General features: G+C 42.3%; 1 protein-coding gene and 1 pseudogene across 1 annotated transcript in view; one reads left to right on the top strand and one right to left on the bottom strand.

Annotated features, from left to right (window-relative positions):
- The window catches only part of CDC123 (cell division cycle 123), a 58,114-nt gene that overhangs the window by 43,462 nt on the left and 285 nt on the right, over nucleotides 1–14,367 (bottom strand). Inside the window, exon 2 of the mRNA XM_039245999.1 lies at nucleotides 10,307–10,378. Within this exon, the coding sequence (XP_039101930.1) occupies nucleotides 10,307–10,378 (72 nt within the window). The remainder of the gene's footprint in view (nucleotides 1–10,306; nucleotides 10,379–14,367) is intronic.
- Nucleotides 5,463–5,581, top strand: LOC120241094 (annotated as a pseudogene).

Genomic DNA, 14,367 nt, shown 5'->3' with positions numbered 1-14,367 from the left:
TGTGATCAGCAAAATGTAGCTGTAATTTCAGCAAAGTGAAAGCATGTAATTCAAAGTGTCAGAAGCCTTTACAACCTCCACTCTCACTTGGAATGCTGCCAACCCTATGTAAAGAAGCTAAAGGTAGTCTTTCTTCTTTTTTTAAGAAAATTTTTAACATTTATTTATTTCTTAGAGGAGAGGGGCAGAGAGTGAGGGTATGGGAGGCAGAGAGAGAAGGAGAGAGTGAATCCCAAGCAGGCTGCAAGCTGTCAACACAGACAAACTGGGTTCAAACTCAAACCATGAGATCAGGACCTGAGCCGAAATCAAGAGTCTGCTGCTTAAGTGACTGAGCCACCCAGGTGCCCCATAAGGGTGGTCTTTCTGAGGTGAGAGGCCACATGGGAAGAGAAGCCCAACATCAACTGCCAGACTTGTGAGCGAGGCCACCTTCAAAGCATCCAGGTGTTCAGCAGAACCGCCAAATGACGACAGCCACAAGAATGACCTTAGTGAGACCGACAGAAGACTCACTCGGTGGCAAGAAGTATATAGAGGGTCTGGGATTGTCCCCCACTTGGAAGCAAATGGGTTAGCCAGCCAAAGTTTCATGGACTCTGGCAGAAGACCTAAGACTCCTAGGTCAGAAACATAGGACTCTGACCTACAGCACAGCACACAGCACAAGAGCTTCGAGTCAGTTCCCCTGGTCTGTCTAGTCTTGTGGGAGGTCAAGATTTGGCCCAGGTCTGCATCACAACTGAGGAACCCTGAACTTAGCAAACTGCATCTTCTACAATGGGCTGCGGGTAAACCTGTTCAGTCTCCAACCCAAGGGCAGAGACATTGTCTTCACCAGTCCTAGACAAGAATGAAACCTGCTCTCTGCTAGGGAGGGAGCCGCTATCTCTGCCTTCCAAGGCTCTCTACTATATAAACATCCTGGGAAAGATAACAAGCACAAAAGGCATCAGTGTCTCTGCCTGCAAGGTAAGCAGGAAGTGAGAGATCCCAGAGAACTGCCTCTCAACACCCAGGAAGTGATCAGTGACAAAGTGCTCACTGCTTTTAAGTCAATACATTTGGGCAATACAGACGGCTATTGTGAAATGTAAAAACATGAACGAGGAATTCTCAAAAACATTCATAAAGTTCGTGGGTTCGAGCCCCGCATCAGGCTCTGTGCTGACTGCCAGCTCAGAGCCTGGAGCCTGTTTCAGTCTGTGACTCCCTCTCTCTCTGACCCTCCCCTGCTCACGCTGTCTCTCTCTCTCTCTCTCCTATAAATAAATAAAAAAATATTAAAAAAAAAAAAACATTCATAAAGAAAACCAAGTCACAATAAAGGAACACAAATCAGAATGACATGACTTTATAGAAGATACTGAAAAATGCCTTCAAAATCGCAGGGAAATATTCTGCCTAAAATCCTGTACTAAGCCGATGCACCCCCTCAAAAAAATCCAGAGTAGAATAAAAACTTTTTCGGGGCGCCTGGGTGGCTTAGTCGGTTAAGCGTCCGACTTTCGCTTAGGTCATGATCTCGCGGTTCGTGGGTTCGAGCCCCGCATCGGGCTCTGTGCTGACTGCCAGCTCAGAGCCTGGAGCCTGTTTCAGTCTGTGACTCCCTCTCTCTCTGACCCTCCCCTGCTCACGCTGTCTCTCTCTCTCTCCTAGAAATAAATAAAACATTAAAAAAAAAAAAAAAAGAATAAAAACTTTTTCCAGGCATGGAAAGACTCAAGAGTTTTCCTTCCTATGCATTCTAGAGCATGTGCTTCAATAAAATGGGTAAATTAAGAGACCCAAAAACATGATATCCAAGGAAAAGAAAACCCGGCACAGAATAGAAGACAAGTGTATACTCCACCCGGAGAGCTGCCCGGCTTGAACAGCAGGAGTGAGCCCAGGAAAGGAAAACGGGCCTGCCGGATCTGAAGTGTCCTTGAGAGTTTAGAGAAACAGCTAACGGGCTTATGACTTGTCTACTGGAACAATTACTAAGTATTAGTAACAGACACATGGGAATTAAGTAAATTTAATGAAGCTGGTTATTAGTTCCAGAGAAAACAAGGTTATAAAAAAAAGGAAAAGGCTGGGGTGCCTGGGTGATCTCGGGCTCAGGTCATGATCTCACGGTTTGTGGGACGGAGCCCTGTGTGGAGGTCTGTGCTGATGTCGTGGAATCCGTGATTCTCTCTCTCTCCTCCTTCCCCACTTGCATACACACTTTCTCTCAAAATAAACTTAAAAAAAAAAAAAGTAAAAAAATAACATTTTTTACAAAGGTCATCACAGCACACCACGTGGCTCAGCAGGCAACGGTAACATCATAATGTTGTGACTGACCACTGACTGGTGGTTTACAAAAGCTGTAATGAAGATCTAGAGGATGTAAGAAAATGAAATCTTCAAATATCACAACAGAAGGGTGGAAACAGTATCTTTTTAGGAAATAATTAGTTTAAATTTATTGTTAAGAAATACAAAGCTACCAACAATGGTTCTGTTCAAATCTGAGGGTGTATTATAAGGTTAGTGTTATGGCAGCAATCACTGGAACATCGTGCTTTATCAATCAAGAAACTGACACATGGACTCATCAATCATTGACTCAATCAGTCACTCTGTGGTCATTCTGGTTAACGTAGATCAGTAAGCTCTATGCCCAATGTGGGGCTTGTACTTCACAACCCTGAGACAGAGTCACGTCCCTACCTACTGAGCCGGTCAGGCACACCAGTTCTCCAAAAATTAATCAGCCCTCTGTAATCCTCAAGAATGGAGTTCCCAGATCCACAAAGCTAAGACCCAGATGCTGTAGTATAATGAGAATGCTAACACACTGTCTGTCACCCGTGAGTCCCTGCCCAAGGAGTTATAGCCTTTCTTTCTCTTGCATTTCTCTTTAAATACCACATATCCTTAAGTATGACATTATCATCTTTAATACGGCTTCACCTTACAATACAAAAGGGACTCAAGGAACTTGAAAATGTATTTTGCCACTCTAAAACACCACTTTTGTTAGCATAATGAAATACGTTGAAAAATCCTATTTGTAATTGGTATATTCATATAGTTCTTAGAAGGACTTTCCGCAACACCTACTCTGAGGTAGCTCTCCAAATATGGTCACTGTAAACGATGATGGACAGTATAAATTTGCCAAGTTTATTAGACTTTCTAAGGTATAGCTCTAAACCCTGAGGACTGAAATGGTCAAAGTATGATGCTAATATTTACAAGTATTCTGTATTTCCTGTATCACATCCAGCACAGAGCAGTGGGAACCCTTAAGAGCACTGGCCTTGGAAGGAGACATGGTTTGGGTGTGTCAGTTCTCCTACTGTAGTCGAGAGCTTTGCACCGTTATCCCATCTAGAAAACCAGGACAGAGGAGCTACTCTAGGCCTGTGAAGATCCAAATCATGAACATACGCAACGTGTGTTTTATAACTGGTGTCTATTATTATTCTGCCTTAAGGGAGACAGGTCAGGAAAGAAAGAACTCAAGGCCAGAAAGGAACAAATCAAGATTAGTTCTTGGAAGCCGTGAGTCAGATCACCTGAGTCAGATCCAACTGTGAGCCAAGTTCAAGTATCCCCTCTACTATAAAAATTGCCCGCATCACCCCAGCTTACAGTAATTATTTAAACTTCAAAAAGTTACCAGAATATGGATGCTTTTATTCAAAGAAAAAAACAAAAAAAACCAGACATATATTTACATCTGACTTGGCAAGTAAGGTAGGATAGTCCTCCATTTTGTTATGTCAGTGGCACGTTCAGCACCCATCTCACCCAGGCGCCCCTGGAGTCTAGACTTCTTATTGTATAGAAATAATCCTACATGCAAAGTGTTCCATGCAAAACTATGCTCACTGCGGAATTATTTTTCTGTAAACTTGCAAATAACCTCAATGCCCAAAAACTATGAAATTAATTATAGCAAGTACGTATACATGGAAATTATGCAGTTATTAAAAATAATTTTGTGCCAGGGTGCCTGGGTGGCTCAGTTGGTTGAGTGTCTGACTTCAGCTCAGGTCATGATCTCACTGCTCTTAAGTTCGAGCCCCATGTCGGGCTCTGTGCTGACAGCTCAGAGCCTGGAGCCTGCTTCGGATTCTGTGTCTCCCTCTTTCTCTGCCCCTCCCACATTCATACATTCATGCTCTCTCTCTCTCAAAAAATAAACATTAAAAGGGGCACCTGGGTGGCTCAGTCGGTTGGGCGTCCAGATCTGAACGTTGGATCAGAGCCTGGAGCCTGCTTCAGATTCTGTGTCTCCTTCTCTCTCTGACCCTGCCCTGCTCATGCCGTCTCTCCCTCTCTCTCTCAGAAATAAATAAAACATTTTTTAAAAAGCATGTGTTACATAAAATATATACTATATAAAAACTTTTGTAACATATTTATGTATTATACACTAGATACAGTACATATTCTATAAAGGCTAACATTACATATTATATAAAACAGGCTAAAAATGTGTTTAAAAAGACTAGAGAAGATGTGCCAATATTTGAACAGGATTTGCTTTTACGTAGTAGAATTATAAGTGATTTTTTTTCTGCTTCCTTATGTTTCCTGTATAAAGTTTTCAAGTTTACCATAGTGAGCAAGTATTCCTTTGGTAATTAATTATAAGGTGGGGCATCTTTTACACATGACGGAATCTCCAAGCATTCATATTGCTCCCACTCTGTACCATTTCAAAATTCATCTTACCAAACAAAACGGAGTCCTACGTAACTCCCATAGTCTATGCTAAGGAAAGATGCCTCATCGACAGATCTCAGTGTCTAGCAGCCGTAGTTCACTACTGGGTTACTGACAACAGAAAGAATATTCAGTAAGTCTAGTCCATTAACCCCATTCTATTTACCTGTAACTATAATACTGTATTCCTTGATGCAGGGAAGCATCCCATATAAAGGAGCTAGAATGTCCACATACTAATAGATGCAATTGTGGTGCTCTATAAATAATATTTTAAACACACACACACTCATTCAACCAATTGTTACTATCTGAACTCAGGGAGAAATTACTGCCAGACAGGCGCCAACCTGGATTAGTGTGGCCGGAACACAGATCAAGTAGGACTTGAATAGTTGAACAAACGAAACCACTGGGAAGTCCACATCCGAGGCCATAAACCCTACTGTCCATATGAACCCCAAGAGGGGACTGCGCTGTTTTCCCTAGGGTAACGTGGTCTGTTGGTCAATATCTTGGATGGATACGTGATGTGATATTGTAACCAGTGTGTCTAGATTTTAATCACCTGGAGGTAGTTTTGTTCTCCAGGGCCACCCCAACCAAAACTGTTAACCCGTTTAACGTTTTATTATCCCTTCGGGTTAAGTTAAATTATGTTCTTTTGGGTGTAATTAGGGCTCCATGGGGTGTTCTCGTTTTACTTTTTTATCCCCCTACCCTTGGTGGGAAAGTCAAAAAGATGAGGATAGCAAGTGCTGTCCGAGCTGAGAGCCAGCACTCCCCTTGACGAGGACGGAGGGCCTCGGGCCTGACCACACACATTCGGTTATGACACTGCCAACTACTGTGACACACCTAACCATCGTTTTCCAAGAAACAGACTCCTAACTATGGAGACCAAGCAGCTGGCCACCAGAGGGGAGGTGGGGGGAGAGGGGGCGCAGGTGAGAATGTGACGGGATGGAGGAGCGCACTGTCGTGAGGAGAACCCAGTGATGTACACAAGCGTGGGGCCACTGTGTTGGTATACCTGCAGCTACTTTACACTGCATGTTAACTGGAATTTGAACAAAAACTTTAAAAAATATACATACTCATAGATTAAAAATAAATAAAATAGCATGGAGTCCAAGAAAAAATGAAAAGATTAGAGTAGGAAGGAATATACTGAGAGGGATACACAACCAAGCCCACACACAAACACTGAGCTTTAAAAAGACACTAGCTGGCTCATTCTAAATAGAGTATGTGACACGTGAGCTTAGGGTTTTAAGTTCAAGCCCCGCACTGAATGCAGAGATTACTTAAAAATATCTTTAATAGGGGGCGCCTGGGTGGCTTAGTCGGTTAAGCGACCGACTTTCGCTTAGGTCATGATCTCGCGGTTCGCCCCGCATCGGGCTCTGTGCTGACGGCCAGCTCAGAGTCTGGAGCCTGTTTCATTCTGTGATTCCCTCTCTCTCTGACCCTCCCCTGCTCACGCTGTCTGTTTCTCTCTCTCTCCCCTAAAAATAAATAAAACGTTAAAAAAATATATATATCTTTAAAAGAAAAAGACAGGTTTGAAGAAAGCTATTTAGCAATGAAATACATCAACACACATGAATCTCAAAAGCATTATGTTGAGTTAAAGAAGCCAGACACAAAAGAATACACACTACCTGATTTTGCTTATATAAAGGCCTTGAAGTGACAGACACAACTAAGCCATGGAGACAGAAAGCAGACTAGTGCCTGCCTGGGGTGGGGTTGGGGGAGGTTGGCATGATCAACCAACAAGGGATTGGAAACGCTTGATGTTTTTATTCTTTTTTTTATGTTTATTTTTGAGAGAGAGAGAGAGAGAGAGAACGATTGGGGAAGGGGCAGAGAGAGGGAGACACATAATCTGAAGCAGGCTCCAGACTCCGAACTGTCAGCTCAGAGCCTGATGAGGGGCTCAAACCTATGAACCACAAGATCATGACCTAAACCAAAGTCAGACGCTTAACCAATTGAGCCACCCAGGTGCCCCGGAAATGTCTGATACTTTTAACGGCAAGGTGAGGAAACAAGTGCGTGTTATTTATGAAAACTCATCAAATGTTACACCAAAGACCTGTGCATTTTACTGTAAATGTTATCTCATTTAAATTACACCTATAGGGGCGCCTGGGTGGCTTAGTCGGTTAAGTGTCCAACTTTCGCTTAGGTCATGATCTCGCGGTTCGTGGGTTCGAGCCCCGCGTCGGGCTCTGTGCTGACTGCCAGCTCAGAGCCTGGAGCCTGTTTCAGTCTGTGACTCCCTCTTTCTCTGACCCTCCCCTGCTCACGCTGTCTCTCTCTCTCCTGGAAATAAATAAAACATTTAAAAAAATAAATAAATAAAAATAAATTACACTTATAATTTTCAAATGTTTACCTATAAAAATAATCCCATCTACAATTACTGCCCTTTTCAATTCCGAGGTTTTTCTCAGCCTATGCAAATGACACCTTTGTCCATCCAGGTGTTCAGCCAGAAATGAGAGGGTACTTCTTGCCAGCTCCTTCTCTGTCACTGAGTTCTGACGGCATAGCTCCAAGACACCCACATGCATTCGCTTCTCCCCGCCAGTGTCATCATCGTAGTTCAGGCCACAGTCAGTTCTCACTCGATCCAATGCAGTATCCTTCTTACTGGTCTTCAATTCCCACACAATAACCGGTCCTAGATCAAAACCTGAAATGTGCTCAAGTCGCTCTCTAGCTCAGGGCTCTTCAATGCACTCCTACTGACCTGAGAATAAATGCTAGGATCCTTAACAGGACTCCCACACACACCCTAACTATCTGCCCCATGGCACCAACCAACTCTTGCAGCTTCGGCCCTCCATGCTCCAGCTGCATGACCCCTTGTAGTTTCCATGCCTCAGAGCATTCCTTAATGCTGTTCCCTCAGCCTGGAAGATTTTTCCCTCCATCCATCAACTGACTACCTTCCACCCAAACTTCCTGACTCAGAGATTCTTAAGTTACTTTTTCAGGGTATTCTCTGCCCTCCCTCAGTCTTAAGCCAGCCCACCATCAATGATTTAATGTTTCATCAGAATTTTCAGTTACACGTTTACTGGTGTGCTTGTTTAATGTTCAGGCTGAAATCAATGATGGTGAGAACAGGTAGTGTTTCTTCTGAGCATACAGTAAACCAGGCACTGGGTGAAACATTTTATACATTGTCCCTTTTCATCTGTGCAAAAACCCACGGTGAGTTCTAGGGTATCAGTCACCCCATTTACAGACAGGGAAACCCAAGCACAGGGCACTAGAAATTACAAAGACATGATGTGCCAGCAGGTGACGGGACTGGAGGACTGACACTAGGCTACATCCACTCCCACAAACTTGAAGTTGAACTGTCAACTCCAAAAGGGCAGGACCCCTCTCTGACTAGGGCACTACCGTCCAACAGCAGTTAGCAGGATGCACCTGCGCCACGAGCTCGCACGAGCACCTGGCCAATGGAAAACAACACAGGAGCTCTTCAATATGCTTACAATACGGAAATCTACCCAGTACTTTTTAATATGAGAAATTATTTTCTTTATAGTCCAATTTATTTCTTTTTGAGAGAGAGAGAAAGAGAGCACAGCATGGGGAGGGGCAGAGAAAGAGGGAGAAAGAAAGCATATGGAGGGACAGAGAGATAGGGAGAAAGACAATCTCAAGCAAGCTCCATGCTGTCAGTTCAGAGCCTGAGGTGGGACTCAATCTCATGGACCATGAAACCAGGATCTAAGCTAAGATCAAGAGCAGACACTTAACTAACTGAGTCACCCAGGTGCTCCTATAGGCCCACTTATATAAATAAACCCATTATTGTTCTAGATTTGAGAGTAATAAAATTACGTCTTTAAGTACCCCCAAAGTTGAGTCTTGCCTAACTAGTGTACCGTTTCCTTACCCTGCAACGACTCCAAGTTAATGAGGCTCAGTTAACAATCTTCAGGTTATTATGAGGCTAAGAATACCAAAAACAGAAATGTAATCCAGGAAGCTACACAGAAAATTCATCAGACAAGAAAAGGGAGGACGGGGTATGAAATCAGTGTCACTGGAAATATAGACAATTCAATTTCAAGTTCCTTCAAAGTTCCTTCATCCAACAACTGTCTACCAAGCACCTCTCGCGCATCGGGCACTGCCCCAAGCGCCAGGAACAGACCTGTCCAAGTCCCAGTTCTCATGAAGCCTGCATTCTAATAACAGAACAATTATGGGAATTATGTCAGATAGAAATATGTATTACACAGAAAATTAAAGTGAGGCAAGGAGTAGAAGTGAGGCACCAACACGTGACCACTCATACCATGGAGCAGTATTCAGCCTTAAAAGAAATCCTGACACACGCCGGAGCATGGATGAACCTGGTGGGCATCATGCTGAATGAAATAAAGCCAGTCACAAAAGGCCAAATCCTGTACGACTCTGCTCACGTGGGGTATTGTGAATACTCAAAATCACAGGCACAGAACGCAGAACGGTGTTGCCAGGGCCGAGTGGGAGGAGAAATGGGTAGTTAGTGTCTAATGGGGGCTGAGTTTCAGTTTCACAAGATGGAAAGGGTTCTGGAGGTGGATGTTGATGATGGCTGACATTATAAATGTACTTCGTACCCCTGAACTATACACTGAAAAATAATTACGACAGTAAATTTTATGTTATGTGCCTTTTACCGCAACAAAAAAATATTTTTAAACAATTCCAAGGGAGGGAGGCTTGGGTGGCTCAGTCGGTTACGCATCTGACTCTTGATCTCAGCTCAGGTTTTGATCTCAGGGTCGTGAATTCAACCCCTGTGTTGGGCTCTACACTGGGCAGGAAGAATACTTTTTAAAAAATGATAATAATCTTAGTAATTCCAAGGGAAAATTATTTCCAAGCAAGAATCCTACAAAAAAGGAGTTCTGTACACCAAGGGTTCCTGTTAGGCTGGTTCAGAAACGAGGTGAGGGATGAGCACTGAGGTAACATGACTTGTGAGCAGAAACCTGAATCAACAAATAGGAACTTCATTACATTCTACGACTCTTAAACTTCTTCAAGTTTGCACTAAAAAGATTGAAGCATGGTAACGTCTTCCCTTTGCAAATAGAGGAACTACAGCAACAGAGAAGGTGGAGGTGGAGTTAACTGTGAGGAAGAAAAGGTGAAGGAACTACATGAAACACCCTAGTAAAGCTTTCTGTTTATAACGGACAATTAATTTTTTATCTTAAAAGCGGAAAGATCTCAAAAAAAAAAAACAAAAAACAAAAATACTGAAGGACTTCAGAGGGTCCTAACGGACCCTCTTCCTGCCCCCCCACCTCCATTTTCTCAAGCAACAGATGGAAGGAACTGACCAATTTCCACAACCAGTAACTATCAGAGGAAGCAGTACTCAGTTTTGAATCTTATTAATTGAACACTGACAAGAAACACAAGACAAAAATCAGGATGTACTTTTAACTAGGGAAAAAAGGGGAGAGAATTGTGCCAAAGCTAATGTATTTATTTTACCTGGTAATTATGAGATTTAATCCCGGAAACATTTCTTTATGATAAAGTTGAAAGAACTTTTTCTGGTATACTTTACCTTCCTGAAACCACCAGAGTTCCATCATCGAGTAAATAATCCTTCACATTCTGAGGAAGTGGAAGAATAACACTAAAAAAAAACAAAAACCAAAAAACAACCATTTACCAAAAAGGCATCATTTTAAAAGACCAATCATAAGCAGAGAGAAAAAATTCCAAATTCAGTGTTACCTTTAACATAAAATGGGAAATGTTAATGATGTGTATTTAGGAGACTAAAAAATTAGAATAATACGAATAAAGATTGTGGTAAACTAAATTCGGTTCATATATTACCAACTGTGGTAAAGAAACAAAACCAACCAAATCCATAGAACCACATTGAAATTACAGCGCAAAAGGCACAAGCTCAAGAGATTTTGAGTGAGAACGTGTGCCTTCCAGAAATCAGACACCAGCAGATATTTACAGCAACACAGGAAATGCAGTAAGCAGATCAGAAATTTACAGCATCTGACCACCTTGTAAGACAGAAGACAGAGGAAGACTTCAGATCTGGAAACCACTCCAGTTGGCAGTGAGCACATAAGGCTAAGAATTCATCTTGCATCCAGATATGTTTTGGTGGAATTCCAGTCAGTGGACTGCCAGAGCCATAAAGCTGCTTTAGTTTAATTTGTTTCAGATAATTCGGGGATGGCAAAGCCATAACTTGAAGTCACTTCAGAATCTCATGGGATAATTTGTTTTTTACTCTGTAATTATAAATTATAAAGAAATTCTGCAACAGGTACCTAAATGTAATGCTATTATTTTGACCCTGAGGCAGATATTCTTTAACAGGTGAAAACAAATGATGGCCTGTTTTCATAGGATCAAGAGGACATTGACTCATGCATCATTTATTAAGTTTTCTGGCCAATTAAAAATGGTTTATGTGCACAAAAAAGATTGTTCGCGGGCGAGTTCAGTTTTTGAAACTAGTATCTGACTTATCGAATTTATAATTTTACATTGAAAAGCTTAATTCTTCAGGTTTTTAAGGTCAACCACTAGATCTTACTACTCTATTTGTAAATCTGCTAAATTTTAACCAATTTCAAGCAAGACTTTGAAACTTAAAAGTTGCTTTAAAATTTTTAACTCTATGATTAAATAATCTATTCAGTTTTTAAGTATGTCAATTGTCTAATTACAAACAAGCCTTCCCAAATAATTACACTCGTAAGGAGACCAGCAAATTAAATTGTTAAGTACAGTCAATCTAAGGTTCTCGCAAACATTCCACCGCTATTTAAAAACTTGGAAAAATATTCTTACTCCTTTTCCAACAGAATTTTGGAAGTTTGTCTTCTCAGGGGCCTGCTGGTAGGAAGGCGAGCTCCTAGACACCTAGGGTGCTCTCCTTGCCCGTGATGAGAGCACACAGAGCCCTTTCAAGCTAGTACTATCTCTAAGCCCCCAAATCAATGATTTCAGAGTCTACATCCTTGCTTCTGAATGATACTAACCCCAAGTCTGACTGGAATCTCGACTTTCCCTCCAGGTTGCATCACCCCTTGCCTGCTTTCAAAACATCTGTTCACTGCTGGATTCTACTCTGAATTCTTTGCATATTCTTCCTACTGGAGGGTCTACAACTCTTCAAGATCTGAGCTGACGTCGACTTAAATTCTGCTTACTTCTCAGGGGTCACTGAGTTCTATGATCACAGTACTAAAGTCACCCTAATGACAGTATCTTGCATTACGTTATGTAAATCAAGGAGAACACCAAATGATTTCCATTTAGAGCTCAAAGCCTATGAGGGAAAAGATACAAAGAAAAAAAAATCATGGCATAATATGTTAAGTGCTGTACCAGGCGAAGATGTGCTTTACACATGAGCTACGAGGCTGTCAGGAAAGAGTTTAGATCGGTCACTGAAATCCAACTGCAGGTGAGAGTCCAATGAGGCCAGTCTGATAGATGTAGAAGAATTAAATGACAAAGTACCTACCCCATTCTATATCCCCTTCAGTACCTTATACATGCAGTATCCTACTCTAGATCCTAGAATCCTAGATCCTAACCGATTCGAGATCAAGGGGACATAACAGTATACACACAGACAAGTTATTCTAATACAATTTTAAAGGTAAAAAGCTTTCAAAGATTATTTTAATATTGCTTTTTTTGTTTGAGGAAAATAACCGATTTCAACAAGTAAAGGGGATGGCCCAAAGCCACCTAGCTAATGATTCTTAAGCCTGAGTCAAGGTTCCAGAACTTATCAAAACATAAACTTGTATTCTTACCCACCTAAGTCATCTCTGAACCATGATTAGTAGTAAACACTGAATAATAATGCTGAGTCAATACCAACAATATGGTCTCCTCAGCATGAAAGCTGCCGGGGACAATGACAAAGCTAACGCAACCCCACCGGATTGGTGCAGGTTGTGGAGGGCCATCCTGCCATGTGTTAGGTGCCAGGGATATTACCAGAGAACTAAACAGACTGAGGAAGTAGTTTAAAGACAGAGTAAAGAAGAGTTTCAGGCACCACAGCTTAGTTGTGGACTTTTAGAAAAACCCACCTCCTGGTTTATTTTTCACTCTCAGCTTCGTATGAATGGTACACACTCTAAGTGAACTACAATTATTTTGCTTCAGTGGAGCTTTGACTAAATCCAAAATGCAACAACAAGCAGCATTTCTGTGAATTTACTACATGCCAGAAACAGTGGCAAACACTTTAAATGTTTTACCTCATCTAATTCCCACAGCAATCCTATTATTTCTTCAAATTTCCAGACGAGGCTTAGAGAGATTATAAGCAATTTGCTCAAGATGCTGGCGGAACCAATATTCAAAGCCAGGCAGATGGCCCCGCTTCCAGAATCCAATTCTTAACCATTAGACTTTACTGTTGAAGGCAGAGGAAAACCATGCCAGAGATTACAAAAGGCACCTGCACACACTGCACATCGGCTTTTAGTGAACTCGGTGGGAAAACGTCTGACAGGTTCACAAAATCCGTCCGTCACACCACCACAATAACTCCAGCCTCACACCAGACCCAGAGCTGATTCCCATTATACAATGTAACGAAAGACTGGAATATCCCAGAGGAAGGTAACTTCTTAGGATGCAATGTCTACTGCTGCTCTTGAAGCTCTTCCTTTTGTTTTGGTGTGACTTCAACCACCTTCAAATGCAAGAACTATCTTCCTTTGAGCTGCTCTAACCTCCAACTAGAAACAGATCCTACGGATGTGTAACAGTATGGCAAAGAACTGTCTCCTAAATAATCTCTTAAGGCTCTTCCAAATCCCCAAGACTTCAAAATCGTTTCCCTCTCTGTATTCACACTATGCACCAAGAGAACCAAATGACCAGAGGACACGTGGTATCTAAATAAGTGATAATATAGGCCTAAAGGGGGAGCGGGCAAAATACAGAAAATCCTGTCCATGAATATGCAGTTCTTTGATCTATCCCTCTTAGCGAGTGAAAGCCTGCTCCCGCATTATTCTACAGGGGCTATGATTGCTTTTGAACATTGGGGGTATTTTCCCAGCTGCCTTGCCTGTATTACCTTAAAAGACCCAGTGAAGGGAGAAGTTACTCCCCTGTTAGCCCTGCAAACCAGGGATGGGTCCCCTTTTGTAGGTCAGAGAACTAGAAAACAAATCCCGTTTCACTCCTTTTCCAGGGAAGGCTTCCTGTCAAAGTACATCCCAATCCCTAAAAATATATAAGGACACTGATGCTTCCTTGTTACGCTATCTTACTGGAGCTTCGCAGGGGGATTTCAGGCAGGGTCTGTATCGCTGTTCACATCTTAACAGCGACTGAAAGCAATGAAGCCCCCGGCGGGTTAGTCAGTGGCAAAGTCCAGACTCCCCAGTTCTGATCACTTCCCCTCTCTGGCAGTTGTAAAAGCAGTGACGGTAAACTTCCAAACCTGAACCGGCTTCATCGACTTGTCCCCCCACCATCTGACCTTCAATGAACCATGACCGGCCCTTCTACCCCGCTCCCTCCAGCACACTCCCTGAACGCAACACGACGCTTTGCAAACATGCACCGACTTCATTACTCTCCCCGCCTGAAACTGGACTAGGAAGTCGAAAT

This window comes from Hyaena hyaena, unplaced genomic scaffold (genome assembly GCF_003009895.1).
Source record: "Hyaena hyaena isolate Hyena2069 unplaced genomic scaffold, ASM300989v1 scaffold_276, whole genome shotgun sequence".
NCBI lineage: Eukaryota > Metazoa > Chordata > Mammalia > Carnivora > Hyaenidae > Hyaena > Hyaena hyaena.
Note: the sequence above shows the minus strand (reverse complement) of the source record. Positions and strands in the feature narration are given on the sequence as shown.